The 24,999-nt window shown below is 41.1% G+C and overlaps 1 protein-coding gene across 1 annotated transcript in view; it reads left to right on the forward strand.

Moving 5' to 3' along the window:
- The first annotated feature begins 195 nt into the window (after positions 1–195).
- STX7 (syntaxin 7) overlaps positions 196–24,999 on the forward strand; it is a 33,379-nt gene continuing 8,575 nt past the window's right edge. Inside the window, exons 1-4 of the mRNA XM_009644276.2 lie at positions 196–258; positions 6,902–7,055; positions 21,337–21,406; positions 23,312–23,402. Coding sequence (XP_009642571.1) covers positions 6,974–7,055; positions 21,337–21,406; positions 23,312–23,402 — 243 coding nt within the window. The 5' untranslated portion in view covers positions 196–258; positions 6,902–6,973. The remainder of the gene's footprint in view (positions 259–6,901; positions 7,056–21,336; positions 21,407–23,311; positions 23,403–24,999) is intronic.

The following is a 24,999-nucleotide window of genomic DNA, read 5'->3' on the forward strand; positions in this document are numbered from 1 at the left end:
TGGGCCGCGGCAGGGGCGCGGTTCTGGAGCGCGGTCGGTTGTGTCACCGCCACCCCCACCCCTCCCCCGCCTTTTCCCCCGCACCCCTCCCGGTGACATCCCGCTGATCCCTGGCGCTGGGCTCGACGCTGAGCGTGGTGCTCCAAGGAGGGACTCCGGGCCTACAGCTGGTGGTTTACAGCAGCTTATGTCGACCCGTAGGGTGGGATGGTCACCTTCGCCGTGCCGCAGCGCTCTCCGTGCTATTCCAGATCCGAGGTGAGCAAAGCGTGTCAGCAGGAGGAAGGGAGATTATAAAAATCACCTATGTAAATGGCGAGCCAGCCCCCTGGCCCGGCGTTACCACTCTTTTCCTGGTGAACCAGTCGCCGCTGCATCAGCGATGGGCACTTCTTGAAACTGCAAGAGGGAAGTGGAAGGTTTCACTCCGCTTTGCACAAAATGCAAGGCACTGCATCTTAACTGAAGCTCAGCGATAAAATCCCAGGGTATTTTACTGCCAGAAGTGATGTGCTTGTGTGTTGTGACCCCCTCCACTGAGGAACAAGCCCTGCAAAGGCAGAGAGCCGTGCCAGCGGGGCGAGTGGAGCCCTCCTTGACCCATCATCGTCCAAGCGTGTGCTTTGCTGGCAGCGCAGCCCTTCTGCTTGGAGCTTGGGGTTTTGTGCAAGTGCTGTTAATAGAAAAGAAGGAAAAGAGGAGGGGACAAAACGTTAAAATATGTCAAAATTAGAAGAAAGTGATGCTAAATGGTGGTGGTGGTATAAATTGTATTTGTGTTCCCTTCCTGAAGACATACATCTCTTGTAGTCTTATATCTGAAAATTAAGTAGCACTCTTCTTGGTGGCTTACATTGAAATGAAACTCTTTGCGGGGTGAGGGGGTGAGAAAAAAAGGGCCCATGAGCTATATGTAGTCATTAGTGTCCTGGTAGGCCTCAGAGATACTCGGTATCCAGCGCAGTCAGATTTTGTGCAAAGTTAGCTTCTCCCTCGGTGTACTTGATCTGCACGTTTGGTTCAAAATGAGCAAGCTGCTTTTGGGGAGATTTGGGTGAGAACATGTAGCGCACCGGATATCCCGTGGTCCTGGTCCATCTTTGGTTTTCCATGAGATGTTGTTTGTTGACCAGCAGCAGAAGAAACTTGGCACTTCAAAACAGTCATCTCTGCTCCATTTTCAGCCCTCCCGTTCCTGCCCCTCACCAATAGTTTCGGTACCCGGCGTTCATTTTCCTATTCCTCCTTCACCGTCAGGCCTCTAAATTCTTGGTGCGCTCCTAGGAAACGTAATTCCCTTACTTAAGTCATTTCCCTGAGAACTGATAGGTTCTGTTAGGCTTGGGAAAGCTACGTGCTTCCTTCGCCTAGTTCACTATAAATATCGGCATGGGTGAATCGGACAATGATAAGCATATTGGGTTTTTTAGCCGTGTATGCTGAGCACTGGTGATGCATTAGGCCTAAGAGTATTTCAGGCTTCCTCGATTTAGTTTTCCACACTGGACAATTCTAAATGCCACTGCTTTAAATTACATTTTTGTTGGACAGAATAATTTCTAAGGAAAATGACTAAAATACTGACCAATCTAATAATTTTTTTTCTTTTCTAAAAGAAGTAGTTCTAGCTGTTAGACGATGTAAGCTTGGTTTTGGTGTGTTTCAGCATGACTCTTGTGGCAAGGCTGAGGGAATTGGGCAGAGTGGAATAGAAAATTACCTTTTGACTACTTCTATGTTGGTGTTCTTGCGTTAGAGCAAAGAAAGTTACAAATAAACTTTGCTTGCTTTTACCTACCTTATGTGGATTTAAGTTTGACTTCTACCTGAAACTAGATAAAAAAAAGAAAATCAGGATACTTTTTGTTTGTTTGTTTTTTCTTTTAAGAAGGCAGGAAGGAATTAATTTTACCGCTAGTTTGTTTGCATGTTTATTATGCTCCATAGCTGGTTTTGTATTATGGAAGCCCCCAGCCTGCCTTTGTGGACCAGGATTCCAGCGCATTAGGAGCTGTAAAAGCACAGAGTGGAAAACATGATCTCTGTCTCTCTTATTTTAGCCTAAATATAAGGGGAAGAAATAGTTAAATCCAGGAAAAACTTAACCTCCCTCATGCCCACTAGAGAAAATAGTGGCAGATGTGGTGCTCACCTGTGTATTACTGAGTCAGTTGCTGAGTCCGTTATGAGAATCTCTCGGTAGCAGGGAGTATTTATCTTATGGTGTATGGTCTGCCCTTTATTCCAAGAACTTCTTTTTTTTTTTTTTTAAGATTAATTGCCTGAAGATGGTAATGTTGGTTTTGGTTGCCTGAGGTAGGTGCCAGAGTCACTCCGTAGATGCACCTTGTCTCATCTCAGTATTTGGGTGGTAAAACTTACCGAAGTGAAATAAATTGAGCAATGTTATGTTGCAGAAATCCTACTAATCATGGCTGTTACCACGATACAAATTTTCTGTAGCTGCAATTTTTATTTTTTTTTTTGCCAAAGTCTTTCAGCAGTTTGTCATTTTTGCCTGTGTTTTTACCCTGCTTGAAGGATTTTGCACTTTTTTACCAGTAGTTTACAAAGGAAGTCATGTTTAGGAGTTGTTTGGGAGAGGCTTTGTTTCTGTGACCTTTATTTAGAAAAAAAAATAAGCACTTACAAGAATGCCTCATGACTTGTCCCTGGATATTTAAAGGCATAAAATCCTAATTCAGTTCAGATTTAAATTTTCAAGCATTTCTATGGAATGCAGCATGTACTTCTTGGTTTCTGAAAGTTAAGGACCTGTGTAAACATTTCTAGGTCCTGATGCTAAACCATTGCTGAAACAGTAAAATTGTTGCTCAGGGGTTCTTGTCCTAATGTACATGGGCTAGATTTATAGGAGAAGGAAAACTCTTAGAATATCTAAATGAGAAAATACTAAATAGATGAGGTGCTTATTAACTGTAGCTGACGGGTGCCTGCAGGATAGTTGAGTCACTGCTGCTGAGATCTAACGTGTGCTGCACTTGTCGCGTCACATCGTTTTGTCCTGATGGGCCTTTCAGGAATGGCTCTGGGGAGCTGCTCGGTTGTGGAGTTCCCACCTTCTTGTCTCTGCATTCAGCAGTGATCTGACTGGAAACAGCCAAAGGAAAAGTGGATTTTTTTCCATGCTGGACAAACACCTTTCTAGAAAACAAGTTGATACTAAGGTTCATTTTTTGCTTTGGTATGGAGTAATAGTGTGATGCAGGAACCAGTTAATGTAGAAATTAGGAAAAAAAATATAGCAATCCTTTGAATTGTTTAGACTTCATGTATGTACAGAAAGGTCTTGCTTCAGTGAGTGTTGATGAAGCGTTCTGATTCTTTACTTCATTTATGCCAGTAGCCTCAGTTCTTCGGACTTTCTTCAGTAGCTTGACAAGCCAAGGTGCCAGTACGTATACTCCCATTCAAAGACAGAGATGTTGAGCGGAAGACAAAAGGTACAGTCAAAAGCTTACACCCAGCTGAAAATTTTAGAGGAACTGAAGACTACCACAGATGCAGCTCTGCTCCAGTTTGAATACAAAATGTACTTCTCTCAACTGCAGCTGATTATTAACTTTCCCATTTTAGAAGTTATGCAGGCAACGATACCAGAATACATCATGACAGAGTAGCTGAATGCTATGAAAGTGAAAAGGGGTAATTTCTATGGAAATTCAGAGTCTTGATGAAAGCCCCTATTGCCTTGGTATAGAAGGAAATGCTTGGTGCACGTGTCTGTTCTGTTTCCTGGTGGTTGAAGCCCTGACCTTGTCAAAGCCATTAGCAAAACTCCCCTTGACTTCCCAAGGGCTCAGCTATCTGTGTTTCAGAGTTTGAGTAACTCAGCACTAACAAGCGAAGGGTGTGTGAGGGGAAGTAGGGTGTTCATTCGGTTCAGACACCCGTGTTGCTGTGAGAACTAGGATGAGGCAGAATTTAGCACCTCCCGTTTAAAAAAGTAAGTCAAATACAAAGTTTTCCTTCTCTTTAGGCTGTTCAGTTTGTGTTTTCTTAACTTGGGGAGTTTGTGGTGAAGATTGAGAAGTGATGAGAGCTGACGGCTGATGCCTTACCTCTCATTCTGTCTGTTCCCCAGACCAGCAGCCTACCTAGTCACTAACCTGTATTATTAACATGCTTGGGAATAGTGTTGCTGGTGGGAGAATTTGTATGGAATAAAACAGCTGTGAATTTACACTGCTATCTACAAATTTTACTATAAATCTCAATTGAAAGATGGGTGTTGATACAAAGAATTGTATCAACAATTAGAGAGATCTACACATGCAGATGAAATGCTAAACTATATCCTGCGGACCTTGCAGTCTGTCATCTGAATGTCCTCTCGGTATGTGTTGTGTTCGGCTGCCCAACTATGTAGCTAGAAAGTTGGAAAGCTCAAAGTGTTGCGTATTGTACAATCTGTACATTGGTCAGCACACGTTTGTCAGTGTAACTTGTTTAAAGATACTTATGATTCGCTGTAGAAATTTTCAAGACAAAAAAAAGAAAGCCACTGCTTTTGTCAAGTCTTGGATGAAATATTCTGTGTGTATCTCTTGATTATAATGCTGCTGCTGAGAACAGCATTACAGGCAGCTGTTTGATGAATACAAATATGAAGGGAGAACAAACAATCGTGAAGGACTATTTCAGTCAGTTCTGTAGCCTTTCTACACAAGGTAATTCGGTCTTTTGCCGTCTCTCTCCTGAACAGCTGCATTTTAGTGTTTAACTTTTAACATTAAATATAATATTTAACTAAAAAGTATTTTTAGCCAGTGCTAGCGTTGTAGTTAGCATGCTGCAAAGGTGTCTAGGAATAGTCATAACTTTTAAAAGAAACAAACAATGTCAACAGGTCTGAGAAACCTTTTTCAAACTAGCTTATTTTAGGTGGTTTCGTTGGATTTTGTGCCTACTATTGTATTTTCTGCTAAATTGATAGAATTTCCTAAGGCATAGAACCATTTATTCACTATCAAATTTGCATGGGTTTGTTCTCACAGTACAAATTAAATGCAATATTATGTAGAGTTTTTAAAAAAATTAAGGGTTGTTATGCCAGCCTCAGACCAGATAAGTGGGATTTAGGCTGGCTGATTGACTGACTTCAGACTTTAGTCCGTGACCCAAAATAACTTGAATCTGCATGTGGTGCAGACAAAGGCAGGAAACACTACTGCAGAGAGCTAGCGTGACTCGCGGGCGACTGGGCAGCCAGTTCATAGAAGAGTGCAAATACACTCCCTGTCGCCTCACCTGCAATCAGGTTGTTCATTACTAGGGGATACTTCAGGGCCTGAAGACTCCAAGCAGGGTTTGGGATCCTGGTGCAGCAGCTGCTTCAAAATTGTGCAGAGTTTGTCTTCATGGTAGCAGCAGTTTGTTCATCCGGCATAGGAAATGTAACCTGCAGGGCAGCAGGGACACGCCTGACCTCTGTAGTTGTATCCCTAGGGAAGTTCTGGTGGGGTGTATCTGACCAGTACAATGCCTTGGCAGCTCCACTAGAGATCATTTTGTATCACAGAGATATGAAAACAGCCATGTTTAAAAACAACCAGGGTGTTGCTGTGCTGTATTAATACAGACATTTCCGAAGGTGAAAGAAAATAATACGTGGCAACAAGGACTGTTTATTGGGTTTTGGTTTGTTTTGTTTTTTTTTTTAAAGGTCATAAGGACTTGAATTTGCAAACTGTAGCACAGCTGCTATCACACCTGACAAATCAGTCTTTTTCATTTCCTTCTTTTCTGTTTAAACATTTAAATGTGTTTTCTCTCTCTCCCTGAAATTGAGTTTTAGCAGCTTCTGTTAACCAGAAGCTGACAGGCCAGGAGAAGAGGCCATTGCTTGGAAGGCATGTGGTTTGGGTTGAACAGTAGAAGTGTGGGGAATTGGTGAGGTTAAAATGCTGAACCAGCGAAGATGATGTGCAGAAGAGTGGAAAGGATAAAGTTAAGACTAAACACAGCCTGGATGAAATTGTGGGGTTGTGTTGGATGCATGTACTCTTCATTAGTCTGCATTGTCACTGCAGAACAGATAAACTGCCAGTTTTGATTTGCACATGTATCCTAAGCTATGTCGTGTTAATTTAGATTTAGAGCATCTTTGAGCTTGTGCTGAAATTTGGCCTGGATGGATGGAAAGCAGCCTAAGGCATTCCTAGTAGTTACATGTTGCATGATTGTATATGTGTGCTTTCAGGGCAAGTGTATTTGTGAGTATTTGTGTTGTCAGATTTTGACCTTTTTGTGTAAGATATGATAGTTCTGAGTGCAAAAAACACCCCTAAAAAATGCATTGTATACCTGAGTTGTTGAAAAATGAATTCATATTGGTAAACACAGCAGCTGAAGCAGGATAAACTGGCAATTTGTAGAATTCGGATGAAACTGGACTACAACTAAAACTGAAGTTGATGTAAATGATTGGTGTTTAGAGGGAATTAGGTGTCGTCTTCATTCTGATATCTTGTGAGATATCTGCTGTTTTTTTCTGGAATGGCAACAAATGAAAATGCGTACTTTTTCTTTGCTTACAGTGGAGAAAACATGTAAGAAGTTCAACAAAGGATGTAGTTTCTGTGATGTAGCTGCCGTAGAGTAATTGCAGATCTCAAACCGTGTATATTACTAAGAATCTCAATAGTAAGAGTTATTGTAGGAAATTCAAAAAGGATGTCATATTCTTATTTAATACTTTTTAAAGAAAGCATTCCTTTAAATTCCATCTTCGAAGTACTGTGGCTTTGGAGAGGGTAAACATTAGTATATGGAGTTTTCTTTAATCTTAATACATAATCCTATGTATTCTTCTCCAAGATGATGAAGACCTTTGTAAACCAATGACCAAGAACTAACTCTGTTTTCTGGGGGGGGTTAGTTGTTTTTAATAGGTGGAGACTGTCTGACTTGTTCCCATCGTGGATGAACGTGACAGCAAATCTACTCAGCCATGTCGTTTGGTGCGGGTTTTGGGGATCCTAATCAACTAGCCCAACGCATAACTTCGAATATCCAGAAGATCACACAATGCTGTAAGTTGCATTCATGCATGTTTTCTCTAAACTTTAATCACGGTGGTGCTCCCCGTTCAAGATTAGTTTCTCAGATTCATTCATGGGAATTCATTCTTTAACTTGACCTGCTCATTTGACGGATTTGTGACATCCCACACAGCAGATCTAGTCCTTCTTATGTATCGTTAAGTGTGATCTGTCCTGGGGAAGTATAATACCACTCTGTATTCACCAAATGAATAAATAATTAGTAAGATGGCCAGTTTTGTCCTGGCACCTTAAGATGGTAGGTTAAGGTGTTTGCTGAGCAAGGATTGCATCAAATATTTGCTGGAGCTTGAATTGTTTAGCAGGGTTGGAAACTGTGGCCTTGCAGTTTGCCCTTGGAAGTGCGTGTTAGATATGTAAATAAGATTGTGCAGGTTTTAATATATCTGTGCTTAGATTCATGCCACCTATTTTTTTTAGCCACCTAACTGGGTTGTTCAAGTTAGAGGTAAGTTAGGCTGATGGGGTTTTCATTCCTTTTCCCTTTCGCTCAATTTTCCATTATATTTCTAGTGTGTGTGTGTGTATATATAAAGCAAATACAACTTGATCCCACAAATTATGCAGAGTATACTGTTCATCAGGGAGCTAGTCATGAGCAGCATATGGCTAGATTTTGGCATGCATGTTTTTAATGTGCAGGCTGTAGTGTGCATGCAGAAATAGGTATTTTATTATTAAAACTTCAAATGAATTCTGATCAGCTAAGTTTTTTTTTAAAAATTCAATCTTTGTTTTGCAAGACAAGTTTTAGGAGTTGGTATTTGCAGCACAGATTAATAGCACAGATTGGGGTTTTGCCTGTTTTTTCAGCTACATTTTGTATTTTCTTCCAGAAAGAATTTCTTTGAATCTCAATAGACAGGAAGAAAAATTGCAATTTTGCTTTATTGAAAAGTTTCTGTACACTGGGGTTGTATTTCCTCAACCTACGATTAACAAACTGGCTCTGTAAAAGCCCTTGTGCTTTGTTTCCTAAAATCTGCTCAGTGAATTCACTAAGTCTCATGGCTTCTAACTTGGTCTTCCAAAGACACTTGCCAGCCTGTGACAGACATTGAGGCTCCAAGATGTAAAAAAGAAGTCTTGGTTATCAGGTGAAAATGTAAAGTGAAATCAGTGGTTGAAACTGGAGCATTGTGAAGGCAGTCGCTGAATGTAATTAACCATTTTGTGCTGGACTCAGTGAATCCTTGGTCTCATCCTGCATATTCCATCTCATATCTTGCTTCTGCTGTGTCTCCCCTCCCCTTGTGACAAACAAGGCATGCTAAAAGCAACCTGCCCAGGCTTAGATAGAAGGAGACATGTCACAGGGGTTACCTGCACTCCTGCTCTCCTTTCGTATTTGAAATTTAGATGGCTGAAGTCTGAGCGATAGACAGGTGCTTCTGCCATTCCAAGACCTGAGTCCAACTCTCTCTTTGCCCTGCTGCTGCATGGCTTCAGAAACAGGAGCTTTGCTTTCAAAAACTCCAGGCAACCACTTTTCTAGGACTGGTAGGTACACAGCTGGATTCCATGATTCCATCCCTCAGTCTTTCACAGATCTGGCTGAACTGTAACCACTCAGTTACTCTTGTAGTCCATTCTCTTCTGGTAGACTGTATGAGGATCTGGATCCTATGGGCATGCTGAACATGTTTCCTGGACTGAGCTCTCTAAGGGCTTATGTACATTTTTCTAGCTATTTTGTTCCCTTGTGTAGTACAGGTCCAGCTTTCTGGGTCCAGGTGTGAGCTGTAGGAACTTCCAGGTCAAATGGAGAGAAACCTGCAAGCTTAGGGACCTATAGAGCTAGTCAGCTGCTGAGCAGGTGTCTCAGACTGTGATTTATGATCTTGGTTAGGGAGGGACGGGTAGCAAAACAGGAATCTTGACCCTAAATCCATGTTTTTCCTTCTAGGAAGTTGACTTGATTTTGCACTTCTGTCCAGAAATGCTTAGCATTTGTGAGATGTCTCAGCACATTTGAAATCTTCTTGGTTAACCTGGAGTTGTGTAGATATTCTGGTTTTTCAGAGCGAGATTAATGGAGTAAGAGAGTTTTGTTTCAGATTACCAAACCATTTCAGGAGGTCCCACAAAACTAATTCACACTTCTGCTAACATGCAAGCAGCAAACTGTGAATACTACTAGAGAAAGATAGATGAGGTACAGATTAGTTGAAGGGAAGCTGGCTCTTCCCGCTAGAAGCTGCCCCTTTAACTTGTGGGAGAAATACAGGAGAACTTCCTGAATTAGACAACACTGTGCTACTGAGATTTCATAATACACCAGCGTTTTATAGGAAGTAGCATTGGTCAGAACAACAATCTTTACTTGTTGGAGAGGACCTATGTTTGTATGAGGCTACAGCTGGGTTAGCTTAGCACCCTTTTAACTTTAGAGAACAGATTTTATTGATCTCTTGATCCAATCATGCAGCTGATTCTTATGTTGAAGATGTGTTTAAGAGCTGTAAATTGCTTCTGCCTGCCTGAACTGCTGGTCACCTACTACAGTAAATGCCATCTGTAGTGGGCTGGTCGACTTTCTTTGGAGGAGAGGGTGTTCGTGGGTCATTTTTAGAGCTTTCAAGATACAACTGAGCTAGCTAATGGGAAGCAGCATACACTGCTGTCTGCACTCTGAGCTCTCTTGGAAACTTAAGCCAGGAGGGCACCTATATGTGTTTGGAATCCCAAGCCCCAGAGGGTTCTGTGAAAAGAAGGTTCTTTCAGCTGTTCCTTAAACAGAGATCCATGCTCTGTTTTGCGTTTCCAGCATTTCTGCAGAAATAAGTGATTGTAATACCACTTAGCAACATTTAGGGAATGGAGTCTATTTTCCTCAGCCTGAAACTCATGTATTGCTTATCGGCGACATCTTGGAGCTGAGATTTAGGGAACTAGTCTGTGGAGTGTTTATCTGTGCCTTTTGTTAAAACTGTTCCACTGAGTAGCTGGCATTGCAAAACTTAAGACTCTTCTTGACATTAGAGGTAGAGCAGCAGCCCTCAGGCAGGAGAGGGAGACCTCCACTACTAGTGATTTTTAGGGAATCTGTGTGACTCCTTTTGATCAGTGCTGTAAAACCTGGGGAGCCTAAATCACATGTGCTTGAATGAGCTGCGGTGTTGTGTGCTGAGCCTCGATGAGGTCAGCCATGCCTGTGAGCTGTGTCTCGCTGGTTTGGTTTCAGGTCTGTGTTTCAGTGGTAAGAAGCAGATCTGCAAACAGCTAGGGAACCTTCAGATTTAAATAACAAAACTGAAGAAGTGTATAATGAGGTTTGGCACCTCTTAGGCTTAGGCAGCTGCTAAATTTCTGTGTTACTAGAACACAGCTTACCATTAACGTTTGAAAGTCTGTCTGGAATCTGGTCCAACGTAACTGTAATTCTCATTCCAAGCCTATCTTATATCTGATTATAAAATCTAGATGACACACATTGTGCAGGACTTTTGATATATAAATTTAAAGGTGCTTGAGGTTTGTCCCTAGCTTTCTGAATATGAAGAACAGGAATACAGAGAGCAGAATATAAGGAACGATGCAGGGTGTAGAGCTCCAACCTGTCTGGGCTTTGCAGATAGAGAACCTATTATCAAGGTGTTTTAATCAAGTGTTTACTGAAGGAGCAGTAGTTCCAGACCTGGGTTTCATAGGTTGCACTCTCACTTATGTGGCACCTTAATGGCAGCTGCTATTAACTTGAGAGAAATCTCAATGCCTTCCTTCGGTATTTCCTTGAAGTATTTCCTGTTGGTCACTTGTATACAGCAACTGGATAGACAAGGAACGAATGTGATGCACAGAAACAAGATGAGCTAGAAAAAATAATATTTCCTTGTGACAAAACAAGTCCTGCCTGCTTACAAATCTGTATTTCTACCAGGCAATTTTACCATATTAGTGCCTAGTAGGATAAGAACATTGAGTCCATATTGTCATTTGTTTTGTTTTGTTTTTTTTTTTCCCCTCCTCCTCTTCTTGAAGAGCGTGTAGCAAGCTGTACAAGAGGAAATCTGATCTTTCAACAAATGGAAGGATTAAAGTAGAATAAGTAAAACCAACAAAATGCCTAATTTAAAAGCTTTAAAACATTAATTTCAGAGGTCTTGCAACTGTGAAGATGAGGGGGAGCAGTTCTTCGAAATCTGACAGTTTTCTGCATTTTAAAGAGTTTTATTAGTTGTGTGTATCAAAAAGAGGGAAAGCATTTTGTTTAAAAAGATGTTCCAAAGAAGGAGCAAAATGGGAGTTGCATTCATCTGTAGGGATAACTCCACATAAGAGTAGGAAGGGTATGGTTAGAGGAGTAGGGGCCTCTTCTGCTCAGCTGGAAAGATTTAACTCTTTGACAGGAACTGTGCAAGAAGAAGTAACCAGCCGTGGTTTTTCCCCCCCCCCCCGTACTCCTCAAGTCTCTCTCCCATGTGAGGGTTGTTGAGGAAGCAGACTGGCATGCCTTTGTTTTGCTTTGCTCCCAATATATTTTTTGGTAGCTATCGAATATGTCACTCAGCACAATACCCAAAGAAAAGCCAGAATGATACAGGCTAGATAGATAATTATCATGTCTCCATTGGCATCTCAAGCTGGGCTTTGGGACCTGTTGGTTTAGAAGCAGTTTAGAATGCTGCCTTTTGCCTGGGAGCACAGAACAAAGCCTGGCATTGATAAAGTACACCCAGTCTTTGAGTTGTAGAGAAGTTCTGGTTTGCAAACTGTGATCAGTTGCAGAACCTACACTAAGTGAAGTGGGGCATTCATATTCCCTCCCTATCTCTCCCTTCCCAACTCCTCAAGTTTATAAAGGTCGTGGCAGGATTTTGTGCAGTGATAGTTGCAAAGTCAGTAAGAATGGCATAATCTACCCTTGCGCAGTATTGGCAAGGTCAGCGATAGAGTGTTTGACTTGTTCGTGCACACAGAAAATCAGTTCAGCTGGAGAAACGTATGCTCTGCATACTGCAAGATAATAAAAACAACAAAATTCAGTAGCCACAGTCCACATACGGCTAGAGGGAGTCTGCCTGGCTTGGAGAGATTCTTTCTCATAAGGACTCTTGCTTTCTGCTGACTTTCTTTTCTGTTTGTTAAGGTAGCACAAACATCAATTCATATTGAGTACATTCCCAGAAGGTCAGCTTCAGCCAGCAGAGATCTCTCTGTCACATGATACCTCTCCTGTGACAGCAAGTTTGTCCAATTTCTATGGCATCCCAAGTTTTCTATAAGCAGTATTTACACTGAACGTTGTTAAAATGCGAGTTGAATTACATCAGTTGTATGACTTTAAGTTTATGTAAACTGTAGAAAATCATGAACACAGATTAAACCCTGAAGAATATTGAGTTCTGATATATGCCTTTCTGTGGTGGTTTAAGCCTGGTAGGTAGCTAAAACGTTCTGCTACAACAGGCTGAAACATTAAGGAAAAACTATGTCTGCCACTGTGTTTGTGACACAAACAGATTCGCCTGATTGTTCTTTAGCTAAAGAATTCTACAGATGGGCAAGTGAAAAGTAAATGAAATCACTGAGGTGTTGAAATCAGAGCCTGTATGGAGGGAAAAAAAAAAAATCTGTTTTGTCTATATTTAAAGTGTGGTTTTGTACAGGTGTGGTTTTAAAGCAAATAGGCTTTAAAGTAGAGCTTGTTGAGACTTTTAACAATATTGTCAGAAATTTCCAATTAGCTGCAGTTAACCAGAGTTTAAGTTTGTGGGAACATACTAGTTGGAACAAATTTATTTATTTATTATTATTGTTGCTATTGTCAGGAAGGTTTTTTGGATTTAGGATGGAAGTTTCAGTAAAATCTGGAAAAGGCTGGTCATTTAGGTGTTTTAAGTACCAATTATGATCCTCCACATTCCATTTTGTGGGCTTTTCCCAAGGCTGAGGAGTTAAACTTGAATCTGCTATATCCAATTCCTAACATGAATATGAAGGATAATAGGAGGAGGAATTAAGATATTTTCGGTCTTTCTACATGTGCATCTTTCTGCAACAAGGTGAAGTCATGAAGCCTACAGTTCTTTTAGAAATAAACTATTTTTGAAAACTTCAAGCGTGAGTTATTTGCATGCTGTTCCTAAAGGCTTTGATTTATGGAAAGTAGCATATGTATTTAAGGAAGTATGCCTCACAGGTTTGTTTATGAATTTGGAGAGTTTTGTTAGTATTGTTCTGTGTTTTGTCTTGTTCATTAAAAATATTTTGGTTGTATGGAAAATGACATGTGAAAGTGTCTTATGTGAATGACATTGCACAAGAGGGGCAGGGATTTATTTATGCTAGCATCAGAATGGAGTGAAAAATGGGTCTTCTGCGTACACCCAAGCATGCTATTTGTGTTAGTATGTGCAGAAAAGGCAGAATTTTTCCTCGTTCTACACTGGTTTGCATTACCTTAGTTAACTAGTCTGGGCAAGGTGGGGACAAAAGAGCTCTGTAAATAAAGCCATCTTGGTTCGGAAGTGGTTTAAGTAACAATTGTAAAACCACTATGCAATTTACAAGTAGCGAGGCGCCCAGTGAAGACATCCACAACTTTGTCTGCAACTGTTGCTTTTGCTGATGGAGCAAGTATAAATGGACTCACCTAGACAAGATAACTTTTGCAAAACAGCCCGCATTTGCAGCAGAGAGGGGAAGGGATGTGGCCAGGGTCCTCATGCTCCTTCCTATCTCTGGAGAGTTACATTTCAGAGCCTCTCTAAGGTACTTAAAATACCTATCCCAGTTCAGTTCGGTTGGATTTCCCTCCTTGCAGACAGGAGAAGAGGAGATTGCGTGGCAGTTTGATTATCTAGACAGCCCTCTATCAAATCTCCTGTAAAACTGCTGTGCAGGAGGCTGCACTCCAGTTAGGGCTCCGAATAAACCCAGGTAAGCGGTTGATTACGAGTGACCCCCAGAGTAACAGCTACTTGCTTATGTTGACCAGTCTGTGATGTGTTGCATGTCTTTGCTCCTGAGTTAGCTTCCTGTATTAATGATCTGACCTCTTAAAAAAGAAAAAAAGCTTACTTCATGTAGGTGTGTTGGGTTTATGGTGTTTGTACAGCTACTGTTGACTACAGAATCATGCATCATTTTCATAACTCATTAAGCTGCTGGTATTCTTTAGAGAAATGTTCAAACTTTGGGGTTTCAGGGAGTTACCAGGTGTGAGGTTACCAGTTTTAGGGTGTGAATGTAGAGTATAAAGTGATTACAGCTTGATTTAATGACTTCCCCTTGACTGAGCTGTAATAATTGATCCCATGATCAGTTAGTGTGCACGTAATGTGTATTTAGTGTGTTCTATGCCCACAGTAGAACAGGCACTACTTCAATCCCGCTTCCCAGTGTACTTGAAAGACCATTGTAAATGGTAGTACACTAGCATGAAATCATTACAGCTGTGCTGCAAAAAATGAAGGCAGGTCCTGAACTCCAGGCACTGTTACTGATGTTCCTCATCACCTGGAGGCATGATAGAAGAAATAAAACAAAATCCAACAGGAAAGAGTAAAAGACTTGGTGTTTTCCCACTCTTACATACCTACCAAGTCTTTAGGCCTTAGAGTTCTGAGAACAGTCTTCATCCCTGTCTGCATTTTTTGTTCTCCTTCCCTTACATACTTCAGTTACCCTTTCTCTGTGCCAATGTGTTTATCCCGTTTTAGAATAACCAGTGTTATACACTGGGTTAAGACAGAATAAAATCACTTAAAGCCAAATCGCTGAAGCTTTTAGATACTTAATTCCAATTGGGTGAGCTCTTGGGCATGGGGCTGCTTTTTACTAAGTTGGGGTCTTTTGACAGGTGTCCTAGATTTGATTCATCTAGTCAACAGTCACTCTTGGTTAAAGTAGGGATGGCAAGGTGTACAGCATAGCAGCGTTGTAATTTATATAAAATGTTTATTGAGTGTGAACTACACTAGTAGCTTTAAAGAGGTACTTACACTCATAAATCCAACAGATTGGAGTTTTCTGTATCGCAACTACATTAGGTTGCTGTATGTCACAGCTTTTATAAAAGATTGATCCAAGAATGTTTTCTGCAGCATCTGTCCATGTTCAGTCGAGTACTTTCAGTCAAAGTGCAGAAGGAAAACACCTGTAATTGGATTTGAATAAATTGAGGAAGACTGTTGTCCCCAGGCAGAAGCAGTTTGAACTGGTGTAGATTTTACAAATAATTCTTCTATTCCAAAAACCTGCTCTGAAGTGACTCTGAAGTTTATTAGAATCCATACAACTTAATCTGTAACTGGTTGTGCTCTTTGTTGACTCACTTACTCAGCTGGAAACAAGTAGGAGATTTCTTCATAGTTGCCCAACCGGTGTCAGCGTATGTAAGGTCTTTGACGAAGCATTTCTGAATGGTGACTCTGCTGGTGGTGTATACGCTGCTTATTTGCCATATGAAGCCGTAGCTGAGCCTGAGCCTCACGTGGAGCAGCCTTTACATTTGGTGCACACAAAGGAAGGCTTTGCTGATTCTGTTTGTTCTGCTTGGGCTCAGGAACTAGGAAAATGGCTGAAAATCAATGGCTTTAAGTCGCCGTTGGTAGTCTTAGTCCTGTGAACCTTAGGCAGTGCCTAAAACCATGTCTGTCCCACTTTAAGTAAAAGACGGTGGCATGGGGGGTGACCCTCAGCATTGAGGTTAATATTCAGGAGGCTGTAGCTGCTGGTGGGAACAGTGCCCTGCTCTTTCTTCCTGTGGCAGGTCCCAAGCCTTGCTGGTCTGTAGGGCAGGTTTCGTTGGACTCGCCCTGCCTGCTTGTCTGGTTCTTGTCCTCTGCAGTGCAACGCCTCGGTGTTTGTTGCCTCTGTTCCTGCAGGTGTTCTTTCCAAGCGCACCCGCTGGGTGCGGTGTTTCCTGTGGAAGCAGTAGGCTGTAGCTTTATGAAACTGGGCAATGTGGTGGGTCTGGCTTGGGCTGCAGCACTGAAGGGAAACTGCTGCTGCAAGGTGGCTCTAATGCAATCTTGTGTAATCCAAGTAAGAAGTGAGGTTCCAGGCTGCAAAGGGGTAATAAGCAGCACTCATTAAGTGTTTTTTTCCTCCAATTTCATGCTTCTGTGTTGTGGCCTTCTTTTTAAGACACTGTAGGTTATGTGTTGATTCACCTCGCTCTCCAGCTGCAAAGCTGTGACAAGCTTGGTTGTGGCCACTTGGGGGTTTAAAGTTTGCTTTTCCAAATGTTAAATACAGTGCATGTTGAGATGGGAAGACAGCTGGTTGTAGGTAACCTGTGAAAGCTGCTCTCCTGTAGCTGGAGTTACTGGTAAGTGTTCCAAAGTAAGGCCATCCTCAGTTTCCCTTGTCTCGTGCTAGGGATGAACATGGTGCTTGGACACTTCTCAGCCCTGCCAGGGAAGGTGGGTGACCTACAGTCCACTCTTCATTTTCTTCCTCTTAGCTAGTTCTTTGCCTTTCAAACATTAGGTTTTGACTCAAAGGTTGTTTGTGGTTTGGTTAGGGGTTTTTTTTACCTTTTCTCCTGCAACAATACTATGGTGTTACAGCCTGTGCAGTGATCACTGATTCTCAGTTGGGGACAAGTTTGTTTGCTCCTCTGTTCTTAGAGACAAAAAGTTGTTTGCGTTTCAGTCTTCATTGTATTTATTTATTTATTTGTATCATTATTTTAAGTTTGAAACTTCCTGTGTGATCTTAAACATTTTCATGTTCAAGGAGCAGAACCAGCAGTTATGTCAACATGGATTTACTTGTGGTAACAGAACAGCTCTGCAGAGGCAGCTGAAAATCAAGGGAAGATGAGGGGAAAGGAGATGAAACTCTTCTTTCCCAGCCAGCTAAAAGCTAGCCATTAAGCAAGGATAGTGTGTGATGCAATATGGGAAATATGTTTTTACCTACGGAAAAAATAGTATGTATTGTAGATCTGGCAGGAACATGTTTCTCGTATACTCCTACCTGTTAAAAAATTCAAATATTTCTGCTGTAAAATCTCACTACTCCTGTATCTCATAGAGAAAAGGAGGCCTTTTATATGAGACAGTATTCCTAGGTTTTTTCTGTGCCCTTTTTTTTGTTCTCTTTAACTAGAGGGAGAGCTTCCACTGACTAGAAATGGAACCACTATTTGGCTTAGCAAAAGTAAACATGAGCAGACTCTTAAATAATTTTCTTTGTAGGTGTTCAGGTTAGATTTTAATTGTTTCTCTGGCTCATCATTAACCGTGTCTGACCTGTTCCTGAGCATGTGACCGGTCTTGAGAGTAGCTGAGTAGGTTTCATCAGCTAATAGTTATGTATTATGAGATCTAGATTAGGAATGCTGCAAAGGCAAGTGAAAAGTCTTCTTATTAATATGGTATTGCTTCTTTCTAATACAAGACTCGCTTTCAGGTGGAAAAAGTGAGATTCTTTTTTGCATGCAAGATGACAGTTGCTTGGAAAAAACGCATTTTGCTTGCGTGGCATCGTGCACCCTGCTTTCTGTGCTGCCCGGTTCCCGAGGGGGGCTTTGCCTTCTGCAGTGGCTCACTGCCAGCCCACAGCTGTCAGGGTGCTGCTCCTGCAGGGTTGCAGCATCAGCCCCGAAAGCGCTGTTGATCTTCATTACATGCAAACACCTACCCCAATCTTCAGTGTAAAAGTGGGCGCAGGAGTTAGCACGCCTCTGGCAGAGGCTGTTGCCATATCCTGGTGACTTTGGTGAAGAATGCCTGTGTGCGCAGTGTGTGTGCTCCTGCAGCTCTTGAGCAAAGTCCAGCAGCTAGCTGTATGTACCCAAGGAACCTGAGCTAAAGTGGCAGACTTTGCACTGGAATGGATTAAAATCACGCACAAGATCCAGTCAGGCTCTGTTACGGGATTGGTAATGCCCAGAAGGACAGGAGGGACCACTGGTAGTTGTATCACTCCTGTGTTTCAGAGCTCCATGGGAAGTTGGAAGAATCGGGAAGTGGGGAAAGGAAAACCATAAAGGGTGAGGTAGCCTACGGGTTCCTACCGTCAAAACTGTGCTCTGATCTTTGGTCCCTGACTGCTACCAGTATGTTTACAGTGCAGAGCTAGGACTTTGTGAGTTGGGCTTAAGCATTTGGCTCTCCGGCACGCTTGAGTGTTGCTGATGGATTGAGAGGCACCAAAGCAAGCTGCCAGGTGCCTTGGTGTGCCAGCCTAACTCCCTGCACAGGGGTGAAAAGCTGGTTACGTGAGCGAGGCAGGTACCATTATAAATACCACCATTAGCAGTGAGGCTGTGAACTCGGGGGCCTTTGTTTTATGAAAAGTAACCACATGTTTCCAGCAGTTTTGCTCTCCCTCTTCAGTGCTGAGACTCTCTCCCTGTTTGTTTCCCAAATGGGGCAGTGCAAGGAGCCAGCAGAGATGTTTCTACAGTCTTAACCTTCAGGAGGACAGGCTAAGGCTACCCTGCTTTTCTCTGAAGGAAAGGAAGGGACAGTGGCCTTTATCTTAAGAAGTTTCAAAGCCAGTTTTTGCTTTGAATCAAATTCTGTAAGATCTCTGTGTACATGTGAGGGAGCAAGACACTTTACCTCTGGGATCCAGGTAGTAATGTCTTAAAGCCTATTGTAAAGTTTGTTTTTATCAGTAAAGCTGTACGAGTTCATGAGTCTAGACAAATGTCTGGGGTTTAGGTGGTTTTGTGATTATATGTATAATATTATATCAAAAGTTTGAGTGAGTAGTTGCTACAGTAAGTAATCTGTAGAAAAAACCATATCAAACCAAAAGAATTGTTAAGACTATATAAGAAACATACTTTTTAGCCTGTATACACTCTAGCATGTTTATATTAATATGAAGGAGTACAAAGGATGGGTTTCTTTAACTCACGAACCTGCAGGTATGTACTGTAAATCAAGATTTCAGGAAGGCAAACTTCTCTGCTTCCTGTGTTACCCTGGTCCTACCAACTTGCTTTCGGCTTTTTAATGAAAACAGCTTTAGGGACGCTGCTGAGGACTGTTGGCCACAATTTACTGCTCCGCCTTTTTTCTGTTTGCTGACTTGAATAAGCAATGTTTCACTTTTCAATGCAGTACACTTCATATGAACAAAAAATAGGAAAGAGAAATGCTATTTTTAGTGCTAGATGGGGTACTTATGGACATGGTTTAGTGGTGGACTTGGCAGTGTTAGGTTAATGGTTGACTTTGATGATCTTAAAGGTCTTTTCCAACCTAAATGATGCTGTGATTTTTTTTTTTTCCCCCCCTTGAGATTTGAAAGCCTGTTAGCATTTTGCTATTTTGATGCATACTTGCGCATTACTTGGTAATGTGTTTTAATTTTGTGCTGTGTTCCTGAATCACAAGACCTGAACTGGGATGAACTTCCCTCTGCCTGGAATTGTATAGCTGACCAGCTACATGATGCTGGCTTTTAATTTTCCCTCTGTTACCTACTTGTGTTCAGTTTTAGAAGTAGGTTAACTATCTAATTAACTTGGAATGCAAATATTTTAAGTATAGGTTTTGTTTCAGAGAATTTTTCAAGTGAGAGCCTTTATTTAAAACACAAACCTTATTTTATTTGCAGTTAAATAATGTATCTGTAGGTGGCGGTAGGACACACTGGTACTTTTGCAGACAGCTGTTAACAGCTCTCTGCAAAACAGCTGTTAACAGTGTGCTTGCACTTTGTTTTGGTTAGGTTTTTATTATTCTTCTCCCTGTAAAGGTACATACAGAATACCTGAGCACCTTGGCTCATGAATCAGAAGGGAGAGTGCCATGGGTAAGGATAATAAAGGATAATTTGTGTTCAGTTTTAAAACTATTGAAACTTCACGCTGTTGAAGAGACTGTCTTTTCGTCTCCATTAAAATACAAGCTGTGTGAAACCCATCTTACAGTGCTGTTCCCCTCAGTAGTTTTTTTAGTAGCTCATGTCCAGTCAGTTCCCCCAAAGACTTCTGTCTTGAAGTATTTCATTTTCACCTCATGCAAAACTTGGGTACTAACTTTCCCCTTCTTTGATATCATCATTACCTGGGTGTGCACAGAGGGAATGGGCTATAGCAGTCATCGACATTGTGACATTACGTAAAGCACTATCCAATATCACGTAATTCACTGGAGACTCGTTATGAAACAAAGATTAGAATTAATATTATTACTAAATATGTTCTAAGGAATTCCAGTTTGATCTAACTGCTTAACCTAAGTCATAGGTAACTTACTTTCTTGTAACTGAAGTTGTAGCTGTTACAGATCTCTTCCATGGTATATGGAAAAATACTCTTGTTCGGGTTTTAATGGTTTTCTTCATTACTTAGAGATGCCTTTTACTGCAATTTAACTGTAATGAGCAAAAAAAAAGATAGCGTGCTAGTAAAGTGAGGATCCCACGTGCTATCATACCATCGTATTTTCTACTGAGTGTGGTACACCAGTCTGCCTGGGGAGGGCCACAGAAATACAGGGAAGACAAGTCTACTCCTAGCTGAGGTAAAGCAAAAATAAGTTATTTTGCGTATGTATGGTTTTGTTTTAGAAGATGTGAGGGTGTTACCCTGAGATAAAGCACATTGAGGATATTAGTTTTGCAGGGTGATAACCTGCATATCCTTGAAGTGTCTGTCCAGTTTTCTCCTTGCTTTGTCATGTGACAGTAAAATACGCTAAAAATAAGGCTCAGATGATGTGTTACTTTTTGCAGTTCAAAACTAATACATTTTATTAAATACAAACCACCAGTGATTTCTAAATGTATCCCACATTTTAAAAGTGTAAGGATCTCAAAATTACAGTTTGAACCTGGACACCTGATTTCTTTTTTTTTTTTTATGTACTGTAAGCCCATGAATGCTTTGTTGCTGTTTCTTAATTAATGTGCTGATTCTGAAATATTTGTGTATGATAATGTCATGGCAGTCTTTCATATGGCTTTACAAGTGTAAAACATGATTAAACTAGAATAAGAATTGTGCTGTTTATTTTAAAAATTAATATTAAAAGGCCTGATTTGTACTTATTATAGTGAAACCATTAACTGATCTTTAAATTGACTGTTTCTACCTAGACACTTGAATATGTTCCCATCCTTTCTAAGAAACCCTGGGCTTTGTCTTTGACTTGGCAGAAACCATTCACTACTTGTTCTGGGACTTCTTAAGTGGAGTCTTTGTAGTAGGCTGAAAAAGTCTTGAGTATCAGTTGCTCTCAACTTTTATGGCTTTAGAATTGCCAAGCAAAAATGCATGAAATTAAGTGGGAATTGTTTGTGCCCCATTAAAATTTATCTTCCTCTTCACAAACAGCTGCCGAAATACAAAGAATACTACATCAGCTTGGAACACCACAAGACACGCCTGAGTTGAGGCAACAGCTGTGAGTACTTCACATGAAAACGTTTAATTTTATTGCACTGTAAACAGTCTCCTGGTAGGTGATGAGGTGGTTTTTTTGTTGAGCAGAGTGATGGATCTCACTAAGAAAGGCGAGTATAGAGAAATGCTTGAAATGTAAATGTTGCAATGCCCTTTTTAAAACTAATCGTGGATAGTGATAGTCTCTGTAAACTAGAATCAGCTGGTTTGCCCATGTGTATTGCGTGCAGTATCCATACATCTACAAAACCTATGCTGTATGTCAGCAAAGAGAAGGGCAGGACCAGAAAGCAGTATCACTTTTAAAACCAAACACCTGCACCTCTCCACCCCAGTCAACTCTTCAAATCTATCTATGGTAGTTAATATGCTGGGGATTTTTTTTTTTGTGATATGTGATACTGGGGGGGAGAGGGGAATGTCTTTTTAGTGATGAAAGCTACAGTAACGAATGACATAGAATAAATATGTACCATCAATACTAAAATAGCTGAAGTGAAATAAGGCTCCAAGGCAGATGCTGTGCCTGTAGTTCAGTCACTTGAAGGTGGACTTTCATTAATATGTCACTAGCAGAGACACGTCAGCTGCTCTCCAATTCTCTGCACAGTCGAAGGAACAGGTATGTTTTTTTTCCCTTAACCTCCTTTACCACATTAATCTCAGCATCATAAATGCAAGTAAGCGACGTGTTGCGCTAACTCTGTGGGTGAGAAAGTTGGCAGTCTTCAGCGTGGTTAGTGCCGCACTGTGGCTGTTGAATAGTAGGAGGAGGTGTGTAGTGGACCAAAAGCATCGCATTCATTTTGTGTGAACAGCCAAATTGCTTTACAATAGCTTGAGTTCAGGGCCCACAACATAAGCCAGGTACAGCCCATAGTGGATGTCCTACTGGAGACTGTTAATAGGTGAAGATCAACATGCACAGTTTATGCAGGATCTAGGCATAAATTCATAACTAACGCAGGATAGAAACTGTTGTGAAGGTCACATTCCAGTCCCTTTCTGGATTTAATATGTATGGTAAGCTTCCTTGAATTTGCATCTGTCCCTTTTTCACTTGTCTGAACATTTGGCTCTTCCTTTCATGTTGGTATGTGTGTGAAGAGTTATTTGATTATTTTAAATACAGATGTTGGTTGTTTGCTAATAGCTTTCCAGATAAAACCTTTTAACTGCACTGGGGAGGAGGATGCAAAAGCAGGTAGAGAATTTGAGTTGCTCCAGGAAAAAAAAATACAAAAATTGGTAAAGGACTGTGTAATAATATCAGAAGCAAAGAGAAAAAACCCTCAAAACAGCAAAGCTGTTGAAGAGGAGGCTTTTTTTTTTTTTTAAAGCACTGTTAAAGCTATTAATAAATAATTAAGTTTTAGCTAAAAGTTCGCAGCTATTACATCATGGGAGAATTATATTCTGTGGTGATCTCTTTGGATAAGCTTCCCAGTAACTATCAGGAACTGATCTTTCACAAACCGTGGTATTGGAATTATAGTCAATCCATAGTATGTTCTTCCACGCAGAAGAAACTTGGTCTTTTCTACAGTTATTCTGAACGCAGAAACGACCAGGTGTTTCCAACTATTGATAGCCTCAAAAGAACTATGTAGAGCATGTTTAGATATTCATAGTAACTAGAAACCTATTACTGCACACTAGGAAAATAGAAGAAACCTCAAAAAAAAACCCCAGGTGAGTAATGAGATGCTGTCACACTGAGGAACACACCTTCTTCAGCATCTGTCCACCTGGCATCCATGGTGTCATGCCTTTACAGTGAAGAACAGAATAAAGATGGCTTTGTGCACTTTAGAGAAGCGTTTAGTACTGCTGCTTTTCTGAGAAACAGCGAAATTCAAACAGAGTAGCCCAATGGTTTCTAATGAAACTTTGCATTTGGTTTTAGGCAACAGAAGCAGCAATACACCAACCAGCTTGCCAAAGAAACTGACAAATACATTAAAGAGTTTGGATCTTTGCCTGCAACAAGTGAACAGGTATAAAACCAAAGAGCGTGGCTTGTTTGACTATCATGTTGGCTCATGAAGAGTATTTGAGTGACTACAGTTCTGCATGCCTATTTTGTGCTCCTCACCAGGCCTTCAAAACGCTGTTTAGTTAGTCAACACAGGGACACTTACAACGTAAGAATATTTTGTTGCAGTCCAGACTTGTTCCAAAGTTGGTTTTATGTATCAGGAATGAGGTAGTTTGACTGAAATGATAGGAATCAAGGCAATGCGCTGTCCCTGTGGCTTCAGTTAGCTGGGTACTTTATAATCAGCTGTGGTGATGCTAAGTCTGACTGCACAGGCACTCTGACCGCTTCCAGGGTCAAGGAACTGTGTGCCAAAACCACTTGCAGGGCAGGTGGCCAGACCTGTTCACCCACTGTCCTAATAATTTGATTATGCACCGTAGGTCTGTTCTGTGTCACTCCGATCAGCATATATGTTATGTCTTGTCCACAGGCTTTTCTTTTCTTACAAGGAGTGGACAGGGCCTGTTACTAAAACAACTTGTGCAGTCTTTACACTGCTTCTTTCCCAGGTCTGTGTAAAATCTCGGCAGGAGGTAACATGTGAAGTGGTGGTTGTCATTAGCACGCTCCTGTCTGCCATCTTATGGTTTCTTATCCTAGCGGAATCTGTCGGTTAAATAAGGGAAGAGCAACAGGATCCCAGAAAATGTGGATTCAGGTTATTGTCACTCAAACAACTTGGCCTGGTCTGTGGCTGGTTACAAAGGAGCCTTTAGGAAAATTAATTGTCCTGAAACACTGAATTCAAATGGCAGGCTATGGTGGACCTGTGCTCATCCTGTTAAGTTGTAAACATCTAATAGAAGTGTTAAAACTTGTCTTGGTATATAACCTCTAGTTCAGGCAAAGTATGTTTGGCGTGGGTTTTTTTATGGTTTCTCCATTTCTTTATCTTGGAGCTGAAAAGTTGGCAGTGAGATGTTTTGCTGTTCAGTTTTACTTCTTTTATAATGAGCATCTTCATCAAGCTGCCTCCCAAGGAAATGCATAAGTAACGGATTGATGAATAGCAAATTATGGCCTCTCAGAAATTTGGAAGGAAGGGATGATGTAATGTATATGTTTAGGAAAATACGGTGGAGGCTCTCCTGAGTGTCCGGTTTCTCTTCCCCCCCTTACATCTTAAAAAAAAAAAAAAAAAAAAGTCCTGAAAGGCTAGAACATGTATTTTTGTATCAGTCCTTAAGCACTTAAGGGAGGATGTGAACCAACTTCTGGATGCAGCTTAATACATATTTCCAGCATTTATGTAAAATACATGTGAAATGCCCTGTTCTTTCTTTTTTGCACCCTTCCTCCCATTCAGTCACCTTTGCATACAAAATACTTCACACTTAAACAGCAGGTTTTATAATCAACAGATAATAAAGAAGGTAGAAGCTTTCTTGTCCCTGTCCATTTCTCATTTCCAGCTGTGAAATGAAACAAAGTACATTGGTTTCCTCTTTAAATGCCTTAAGTTGTGGCAGAGTTATGTGATCTGAGAGGGAAGGAAGATTTGTCCATGCAGTTGCAAATGGTTTTGTAGACAGCCTTCCCTTACACCCATTTTA

This window comes from Egretta garzetta, unplaced genomic scaffold (assembly GCF_000687185.1).
Source record: "Egretta garzetta isolate BGI_Z169 unplaced genomic scaffold, ASM68718v1 scaffold397, whole genome shotgun sequence".
Taxonomy (NCBI): Eukaryota; Metazoa; Chordata; class Aves; order Pelecaniformes; family Ardeidae; genus Egretta; species Egretta garzetta.